General features: G+C 50.5%; 1 protein-coding gene across 1 annotated transcript; it reads right to left on the bottom strand.

Annotated features, from left to right (window-relative positions):
• Positions 1-6417: 6417 nt before the first annotated feature.
• On the bottom strand, positions 6418-8277 carry LBRM_29_1440 (putative RNA-binding protein; the record flags this gene model as incomplete). The annotated part of the gene is made up of 1 exon (XM_001566438.1): positions 6418-8277. One exon carries the CDS (start codon positions 8275-8277, stop codon positions 6418-6420), a length of 1860 nt encoding a protein of 619 aa, XP_001566488.1.
• Positions 8278-10652: the final 2375 nt, after the last annotated feature.

The raw sequence follows: 10652 nt of genomic DNA, 5'->3' as shown, positions 1-10652 counted from the left end.
CAGACGGGACTAGCAAAAAAGTACACAGAGACGGGGGGGAAGGAGGGGACTTCCTGGTGCTCCGAAGTCAAGACAGCACGTTCGGCAGTAAACAGCAGCATGACACGAAAATCTGCAAAAGGGGGAAAAATCAATGATTTTTTTCTGCTTGTTGTGTGTTCTGCCCTGTCTTTCGTGTGCCTCGTAAGCGTGAGTTTGGGCGTGTCGAGACTCTGCAAATGGGGGAAAAAGAGGAGGTAAGGGGGGGAAGAGGAGGTTGAAGAGAGCAGGAGCAGCGAAAGAAGAAACATGGAAGAGAGGCATTCCTAGTGAAGCGTAGAGAGAGGGAGAAGGGAAGCAGATAGCCCGTCCCCCCGCACATCTGTGCCTGAATGGAGGAGAAAGGCGACAACAGGAAATGGATACTATAGAGGAGGAGGAGAAAGAGAGGACTAAAGAAAAGAAAAAAGGCGGGGAGAAAAACTCCTCTTCTTCTGGAAGATGAGTGAGGTTAGGCTGAAAGAGAAACAAAGAGAGGAGGGCAAGCGAAAAGAAGACGCTAACGAGCAAGTCGACGAGGAAGCGGTAGAAAAATAAAAACAAGCAAAGTGCAAACTGCACAAACAAGACAAAAAAGGGGGAACCACAGAGAAGAGGGAGATGAACCTTCGAGAAAAACAAAACAAAAAAAAGAAAAGAGGGAGAGGAGAGGAGAGACGCAACGAGGAAATATGCGAAGAGCAGGCCAGAATGCACGCAGCACACACAAAAAAAAAAGATGAAAAGGTGCAGAGGGATGAAGATAGAGGAATAAAAATAGGCGGCTGGGTCTGTAGAGGGAGGAGGAGAGCGACGCTCGTATCCGCTGCCGTTGGGTAGCACGAGACTAATCAAGACCAATGACAAGAAAAGGAAACGACGGAGCGAGCAAGAGAGTCAAAACGAAGGATAGGAAGGTACAGTCTGGGCAAGGGTAAAGAGTGACGACAGAGAGGAGAACCGGGAAAGAGGAAGAGAGGTACTTCAGAAGAAGCAGAAAAAAACAGAGAGAGGGGATCTCATTGCTCCTTCCAGAATACAAAGAAAAATGTAAATCACTGACAACAAAAGAGAAAGCAAGGGTTTAAGAAAAGCATGAGACGGTGCTGCACATACACATGCTTATGCACGCGACAGTCACGGATGATGGTGATAGTCATATTTCGTTCGGTTCCTCTCCTTGTCCTTTTCGTTCAACTTATGCTGCAGAATCTACAAAGCTGCAGGCACCCCGCGCCGAAAAAAAAAAGAGTGTGTGCCTCTTGGCGCACAAACATGTCCTGCACATGCGCACACTCATGCGTTCGCTTGTTTTTTTTTCTCATTGGAGGCCCTTTCTTTCGCCTCTACCGAGATGTTTCTGCATGTGTGTGGGTGTGGGTGTGGGTGTGCCTGCATGAGCATCTGTAAGAGTGTTGTGACACCTTCGAGAAGACAGACAGACGCACACGCACACACATATAACGAGTGCATCTTTCCATGACTTGATTGACCCCCCCCCACTTCTTTTCTCCCAAGAGGCCCTGCTTCGCCTGCCTGCCTACATTGCTAAAAGATACACACATTACTTTCCTCTTGCTTTAGCCCTCCCTCTCTCCCCCTCCCCCCCCCCCTCTCCGTACTTTTGCGCGCCGAAGTGGAGCAAGGGAGGTGAATTCAGAGGCACAAAAAACTCAAGAAACTCAAGAAAAAGCGGGCAGCCTATGGATCTCCCTTTCTTTCACATCCGTGTACCGCGCCACGGATGCGAGAGAAAGAGAGAGAATCGCGGACCAATACGATGTACGCCCCCATACGCACAGACCGAATCGCAGGTGCACGCAAGGCTTTCGTGCTGGAGCATTACTGCATATGAAGAATAAGAGTTCCAAAGCATCAGCACAATAGGACGAGGGAAGATGAAAAGAATGAGAGAAAACAAAAAACTCAAAACGCGTAGAAAAGAAAACCAACGTGCAGCTAATGAAAGAAAAAAAAAGAGAGGGAGGGAGAGAGAGTAAAGTGTGGGGAGGATTAGCAAAACAGAAAGGGAAAAAAAAGGGACGGCAAGGGAAGCGGCATCGACAGCCATCATGGATACGAAATAGGCTAGGGGAGGGGGGGGGAAGAAGAGAAGACGCACGAGAGCACAAAAACACGCAAAACAAGTCCATAGAGAAATCGCAGAACCAAACAAAAGACACAAAAAAAAGCGAAGGAAGCAGAGCCACGCGGAGAAACCGATAAATTTAAACGAAGAAACCCCGAGGGAATGTCGTGGCTGGAACGCGGGAAGTCAGACACGAGGCGGAAGAGAGGGAAAAGGGGGAGGGGAGGGGGGGAAAAGGTGTACGTTCACGGCACCGCAAAGAAGAAAGAAGAAATGAAAGGGCGAAAAAAAAAAGCCAAAGGCAAAAATGGGAAAAGAAATACAGCGCGATCAGAGGTGTGAGACGAAAAGAAAAAGCAGTGAAGCTGCCTGAGGCAACGACAGAGAGAGAAAGAGGCGAGGAAGAACACTCGAATTGACTGTGCGGCAGCCATGCCAAACTCTCGGGCTCGGGGGCTGAGCGCGTCTGCAGCCACATCTCAGAAGACAGAGAGAAAAGTGAAACAGCTACATTCTCGAAAAAAAAAAAAGAGCCACAGACAAGAATAAGAGAAAGAAACAGTTTGAGAAAATCGAGCTGGCGTCTAGGGGGGAGAGAGGTAAAGAGAGAAAACGAACGACAGAAGGAAAGATGTGCGTGGTGAGAGGTAGCGTTGAAAACGCCATCACGCTAGCCACAGGAGCTGTTAATACGGATAGGAAACAAAGAGAAGGCAAGAAGGCAAGCAGAAGCAAAAAAAGGAGAAATTGCTAGTCGTACTATTTAACTAAGGGAATCTGGCGTCTAAAAACAAGCAAACAAAATACGCAGAAAGGGGAAAAAAAAAACAGTCACCCACAGACCGCCATCCATGCAAGCATAGGGGAAAGGAGAGAAAATACTGCGGCAACAGCACCATCTACAGCCCAGGCCCTGGGCCTCCATTTTCCTTCAGCGCTTTGCTTCATTCTTCAGGTTTCACTCGTTTGGGTTATATGTTTGTGTGAGAGTGGGAGTGTACGTGTCAGATGAGGAAGATCAGATGTGGATGAAGGGGCGCGTGGACGTACTCGCTCGCTCTTCCCACCCTCTGAGTGTGAGCAGGGAAGACGGCGAAGGGAAAAGGGGGGCGCAGACGCCGATTCAGTAGACAATAATACACGTGCGGGGAGAAAGAAATGGCGTGCGTTAAAATGAGTTCTTTCACCGTGTGTGTATGGGTAACTCGTTCTCTACAGGACGACGAGGAGATGAGTCGAGGAAGCAGTAAAAAATAAAACGGTAACATCAGTCCAGACCACAAAGGTAACTAATAAAAGAAATAAATGCAAAGAGAAAAAAGGAGAGAAAGCGTAAGGAGAAAAAGACGATGGGCACGGAACAACGGAGACACACACTCACGTGAGCAGGCAAACATCCGCGTCAATGGCAAAATGACGAGGGGGGGGGTCGAGATCGGAAAAAGAGAAGCCACAGAAAAGTAAAAGTGCAACCGTGAACGTCTTACACAAAGACACTAAAGAAAGGGAAAAAAGCACCTGACGAGGAACGAGGAGAAGAGGAAGGGGGGAGCGGTGCGCACAAAGCGCAACGACCAAAACGATGTGGAAACGCAGACCAGAAGAAAAGGAAGAAGAGGGGGAAAAAGGCCGGTTTCAAATTCGCCGCGCCCTCACACACACACACACACACACACACACACACACACACACAAGCACGTACGGATCCCTCTCTTTTCGACGTTTCACGAACACGAAGAACCGGGAGGAAACTAACAAGAAGGGAGGGGGGCGGCAGAGGGTGAGCCCAAAGAAGTAGGGAGAGAAGAGCAGAGGATTGCTGGAATAGAGAAGCAAACTAATGGAAAGAAAGAGAAGTAAACAGAAAGGAAAAAAAAAACTGGGTATAGTGAAGAAGCACGAAGCGGAGGTGGAGAGGGGAAGAGGGTCTAGAGAGGGGGAGGGGGGCGAGCGGAAGAGGGAAAGGCAAAGAGCCCAAAGAAAAAAAACCGCTAGAAGGTGCTGTCTTCTTTTTTCAGCTTCGCTTTTGCATGTTGTATCAGCGCACCCCGTCTCTTTCGCCTCTTTCTCCTCCTCTTTTGCTTTCTTCATCTTGCGGATGCTCTGCTGACGCCTGAATGACGACCGGAAGAGATTTGCTTCAGTCGCATATTGTCCCTTCCCTCTGTGTGTAGGTGAACTCCTTCAGCGTATGAGTCACACACACACACAGTGACAAAAAGAGAAAGAGACGTAGAAAGGAGAAGGGGAAGAGTCTCTACAAGAAATCCAGAAATGAAGGTGGCGATCCGGCACGTGAGAGAAGGAATGCACAGGCCGCACACTCAGAGCGAAGAACACGTGAAAACCAAGACCTGCAGCCACACGCACAGGGGGAGGAGGGGGGAGGAGAAGAGGCGAGGACGAAAAGAAAGAAGAATAGAGACAAAGAATGAAGTAAGGTGCGCAAACCTGCAAAGAGAGCTTCAGCAGATCGTGCTGCTGGTGTTGGTACATGAGCCACCCCTGAAACACAACTGAAAGGAAAATAAATAAATAAATACATGCACGCATTGTTAATGCTGCGTTGAATGACGGGTGCTATAAAACACAGAGAAAGAGAAAACGCCGGACTGCCATCAAGAGGATTGCATACAAGCAACAGCAAATGAGGCAGAAAAAAAAAAGAAGCAGCAACATCAAACGGCAGGAGACAAAGGCCAAAGCACAAAGCGAGGGAAAACCAGCAAAGAGGATCAAAGAACAAAGTTGCCAACGTGCACCAGAAGACGAAGACTCCGTCGTCATCGCTCCCTCTTTGCTTGCTGTTGTGGTTGTGGTTGTGTGTGTGTGTGTGTGTTTTCTCCGCCCTCAGCGCAGCGCATTCTTCTTTGATCTTATTTGTCTCTGGTCCGCCTTTGAATAAATCACCCTAAAACTGGCACAACGACAAAGTAGGCGAGAGAGACCACACACGCACTCTTACGTGCATGCACGCACACTGAAGAAGGAGGTGTCGACCAAGAAGAGAAAAAAAAAGACTTCAACAAAACAAAGGAACAGAGACAAGGTGAAAAGAAGCGAAAGTAGACGAGGAAACAAATCTGATGGGACAGAGGGAAAGCTGAGAAAGAGCGAAGAGAGAGAGCAAATATTAGAAAAGAAAAACACAAGCATGGCATGCGCTGCTGAACCAGGCAAGAACACGTCGAGGGGAGGGGGGGAGGGGAGGAGCCGCACAGTAAGCGTGACAAACATAGACGCACGCACCACGTTGTTCGCTCTGCTCTTCAATACAAAGAAAAAAAAAACAAAGCGGACACGGCAAAGCGAGCTAGAGAAACATGGCGACACTAAAAAAAGAGAGACGAAAGAGACACCAGAGCGAAAAGTACAGAGAGATGGCGTGATAAGACAGAAAGCACGAAAGCGAACGATAACAGCACACAGGAAAGAAAAGAGGACCAGAGAGGCTTCGTCACTTCCACTGACAGACACACAGAAGGAAGAGAAGTAGAAAGGGAAGCAGTGAAGCAGCATATCGAAAAAAGGGAGCAAACACCGCCGTCCGCAATTCTGTTCTGTCAATACATTTTTTTTGTTCTGCTGTTGCTGTTCGCTCTTTCCATTCCCCGATGCTCTCTGTCTTATTCTCTTCCCTTGGTCAGCCCTCACCCTCTCTCGTAGCAAAACTTTAACACACAAAACCACGGGAGAGGAAGGTGCAGAGTGGAAACCCTAAAAGAAACAAGCGGTGCCGGCAATATCGTCGTTGATAAGGAGGCGTGAGAGTGAGAGAGAAGGGAGGAGGAGGCACGATGAAACAAAAAAAAATAGAGCACATCATCCTACGAGTGCAAAAGATGCCATGCAGCAGCATGAGCAAGCCGCATCGAGGCAGGCAGAAGCAAGCTGTCATGTTCACTGACAAACACACGCAGGGTGAGCCCATCACACAGAGAAAGAAGACACCATGCATCAAGAACTACGGAGCACAAGACACATTTGACAAGAGAAAAGAACACGAAGTCAATCAGCGGCCAAACGCAAAAGGTGATCGCCTCAGACAAAACGTAAAAGGCGCCATAAAATGCAGAGAAACAAAAAAAAAGGATGCAACAAGGGAAAAGAGAGAGAGAAACAGCGCGTGACAGACAAGGAAAGCAGAAGAGGCGCTTACCCGCCACCCCTCGTGCGCAGTCGTGTCTCGGTGGACATATGTGCCTATGTGCGATTCGGCCAGTCCATTCTCCCTCTCCCTCACTTGCTTGCTATCAACACAAACCTCGGGCAACATCAGCGGCACCCGGCGTGTGGGCAGAGGTGCTGTCTCACGTCACGTTGCCTTCCTCGATACACGACACTGTGGAAGACACCAGCCCCTGACGCATCAGTGTCGTGGAATGCATCCCATCCATTGCCGAGTCATAGCAAGAACGGCCACAGGTGTCGGCATTGGCAGTAGGCAGCGCCGCGGCGTTGTATGGCACGAAGGCCATGGGGCCTGCAGCTGGGGAGGGCATGGCGTTGGTGGGGTTGATAATCGCGTTCGCTGGGCTATCTGTGGCCGGGAAGATCACGGTCGGAACCTGCTCTAGTACACCACCAGCGCTGTTGAGCAGCGGTGAGACCGAGAAGGCCGACTGAAAGTGCGCCATCTGCGGTTTTTGCCGCGACTGATTGTGAAAGGCGCCGCAGGACGTCTTTGGGGCTGGCGCGCTGGTTTGTAGCGGCTGTGTCATTGACGCCGCTTGCCCTTCGACGAGCGGCACCTGCTGTGGCGGCTTCTGCGGGGACTGCAAGTTCGAGGAGTAGGAGCAGTAGGAAGGGACGAAGACGTTCGACTGCGGCTGCAGCAACTGGCCCTGCGCGTCCACAAAGACTTGTGGCAGCGTCACGGTCTGATAGTACTGCGGCGCGGAGGGAGACGCAGCCGCCGTGTAGAAGGTTTGTGGCACCACTCTGTTTGCCGCCGGAAACCCCTGGAGCCCACCGGACGCGATGACGTACTGACCAGGGGCCGAAGGTGCTGGTAGCATCTGCTGCGCGACGCCCTTGTTCGACACAGTTGAGACGTAGACGTACGCAGTGTTTCCGTTCGTGTCTACCGTGGCGTGCAGCATCGGAGTAGTTGTAGCTGTCGAGCCTGAAACAGTGAAAGGCAGTGCCTGTTGCCCACTCGATGGCAGCGAAGGTGTTTGGCCGTCGTGTATGAAGAAGGGGCTATTGCAGCTAACATCCATCGAAAGCGTTGCAGGCGAGAGCACTGACGAGGGTGGCGTGGAGAGAGAAACGGTATGTGGCGAGACAGAAACAGCGCCGGAGAGATGGCCATTCTGCATCATGGGCCTCGGGGGCCCCTTGGGGCTCGTATTCGCCGCGCTGCTTTCGCAGAATCGCTGCTTGCGGTCAATACGGTCGCGGTTGTCCTCGGCCAGTTTCACCATAAGCGGGATTCCCTCGCAGCTTTCGAAGGGGCACGTGTTGTGCAGCACACTCACAGCCTGCTCCGCGACGTCGTCTTCCTGGAAGAGAATGAAGGCGATGTTTCGAATTTGACTGATCAGGCGCGAGCTGTCGTTACTGTCGCGGAACGTGGCGGGGGCTGTATCGCTATGTAGAGTGACGTTGCTGATGGATCCGAACTTGGAGAAGATCTGGCGTAGATGACGCGCCGTCACGTCGAGAGGGATGTTGCGCACGAAGAGCTTGCGGATCTTGCGGCGGGCGTCGCCGCACGGGGTGCTGTCGTGCTCACGCTTCGCCCACTGAATGGAGATGGGACGACCGTAGAGCTCGTGCCCGTCGAGAGCCGCCATGGCCGAGCGGGCCTCCTCGTGGGTACTGTAGCGCACAAAGGCGGTGCCAAGGCTCTCGCCAGTGTAGATGTCGCGCATAAGCGCGAAGGAAATGATCGTGCCATACTGCCCAAACAGCCTGCGCATGTCATCCTCCGTCACAGCCGAGGCCAGCTTGCGCACAAAGAGGTTCGTCTGGCTACGAGGGCCTTTCGGGTCGAGAGCGACAGCCTCGTACGATGGCGGAGACGCAGAAATGCCGGTGGAGGAGTCGTTGTTACCAAAAGATATCATCGATACATCCTTGATGGGGGTGCTGAGCGGCAAAGGCGCAGGTGACGTGATGACGCCTGGCGGCGACAAGTGCGACGAGCCAGCCTCAACGAAGTACATCTTGAAAAGACTGTCCTTTTTGGGGGCCGTTTCCTGCTTAGCACGTCAGTAGGAACGGTGAAAAGAAGGAGGGCAGTGCTTACACGGTGTCAGAGATGGGAAAAAAGGTAGAGAGGAGACCACAGATGCACACAAGGAGGACGTAAGTTGTTTGCACTTTTTTGTGTGAGTAAAGAATCGAGAAGCGCACAGAAAAGAAGACTGAGACAACGGAGCAAAAAAAAAAAATGTAATGAAATTAAGTAGCGGGGGAGGCGCCAATCCGCAAACCCCGAACAAAATGGAAGCCACCGCAAAAATGAGGAGTCGATGAGCGGTGCCGACAAACTGCCGTCTTTTGTGTGTGCGTGCGTGTGTGGGTGGGTGGGTGGGGGTGCTTCGCTTCTCGTATGTACAGCTGAACCCCAAAGAAGCGTACGCTATGGTGGGTGGACGCGTGTGAGAAAGAGAGCGGGCGAGACACGGCAAATAAAAAAAAAAAAAGAAAGAAAGAAAGAAAGCAGGAGAAGGCCACAATAAAGGAAGCAAAAAGGACAACGGATTATGATCGAAGATGAAAGAGCGAAACAGGCAGATGAAACGAGGAAGAGGGAGGATCGAAAATCACCTCCAAGGGCGGAAGAAGAAGAAAAACGTGAGGAAGAAGAAAAGACGCACTTGAAGACGGTTTCTTTCGTTAGCCCTCACGCTAGCGCTGCGTATCGTCAGTACAATCGTCTTCTTGCTTAGGTGTGTTGCTTTGTTTCGCCCTCGTCACCCCCCTCCCTCTCTTTGAGCGCCAGTCGCTGACACTTTCGGTGCGTCTGCTAAAGCGAAAGGGAGAAAGATGAACCTCTTTTTTTTTTGGGGGGGGGCACAACCAAGCAACAAGAACAGCACCAACAGGACCGCAGAAAATCAATATACATATATATATGTATGTATATATGTGTGTGTATAAACGCACGAAGACAACGTGCAAGTGAAGGTGTGAAGGGGAAACGATGGAAAGCGATGTGAAGACGACGCCGAGAGAGGCGAAACGTACAACAACAAAAAACAAAAAGATAAAAAATGACAATGTGAGGGGGGAGGTGAGAAAAATGAAAGTAGGGGGAGAGAGTGAAGAGCAAAGAATGAGTCCTCTTTTGTGTCCTGTTGTTGTTGCAGTCGTCGTCCTCAGCGTGGGTATGGGGTGGGGGGTGGGGGAAGAAGAGCTGTCGTGCAGCGACACCGCCCCGAAAGAGAAGGGGGGAACAAGCGCGCCTAAGACGTTGTGTTCTCTTTCGACAATACAAGCGCACAATGACACATGCAAGCGGTGAACGCAATAGCCGGAAACGGAGAAGAGGGGAAAAAATGCGAGTGAGCAAAGAACGAGGCAAAACGAAAAAAAAGAGGCACAGACGCGGCAGCTGAGAGTACGAAAGAGACTGTAATAGAGAAAGCAAGCGAGAGAGAGAGAGAATGTGGGTGGATGATAAGGGCTCCTCCGTCTTTTGTATGCCTTGCACTGAAGTAGGAGCAGAAATGAGATGGGGGAGAAAGCCTGGGGTGAGAGGGGTTGCGGCGTGCGTGTTGCTTCGAGTAAGGCAGTGCAACAGCTGAAAGAAAAAGGGAAATAGAGCGATATGTACGTATAGCTGATAGGTATACCTTTAGCGCGGGGCAGGGGAAAGAGAGCAAAGAAGGAGAGTGAGTGTGGTGTACTGAAGTGTCGGTTGCACGGGGTATTGTGTTCGTCGCGGAGAGGTGATTCGAGCTCAAAAAGGGAAGGTGGGGTGGTACAGGAAAAACAAAGGGAAGAACGAACAACGAGGCGAAAGAGAACGATGATAAGTGGACAAGACCAACAGTGCGCGCTTGGACACTCTCTTAAAGATGTGCGACTTGCGAAGCAATAGGGGAAAAAGTTTGAGAATAAAGAAGTTACTTAACGCCGAGCACACGGAGAAGCTAGCACAAAGAAAGACTGGTACACAGACCCGACGGAGAGCGAGAAAGCTCATTAAAACTCACTCTCATCCCCATCATCACTATTTACCCTAATGTCCACCACCCAACATCCGCCAATTTCCCACTAACTATTTCGACCCCTCCCCTTCCGTACTCTTAGCCCTTAACTTTCACATCATTTACCACAGATACTTATGTACAACCATTAGTATGCCCCTATCCATCTACTATACTTATCACTAGAGCACCATTTCTCCTCTCGGGCTCTCCACTTCGGTGCTACCTATCAACAATTCTCATTTCATGCTGGTAAACTATTTATCTCTACATTCATCTACTCCCTTATCAGATATAACCCCAGTCCACGCTCTCGCACATCCAGCAACAAATTACCATATAGCCAACCTACATTACGTTGTATCATAAGCATGTCACATAAA

This window comes from Leishmania braziliensis, chromosome 29 (genome assembly GCF_000002845.2).
Source record: "Leishmania braziliensis MHOM/BR/75/M2904 complete genome, chromosome 29".
Classification (NCBI taxonomy): domain Eukaryota; phylum Euglenozoa; class Kinetoplastea; order Trypanosomatida; family Trypanosomatidae; genus Leishmania; species Leishmania braziliensis.
The sequence above is the reverse complement of the archived record's forward strand: the minus strand, read 5'-3'. Positions and strand labels throughout refer to the sequence as shown.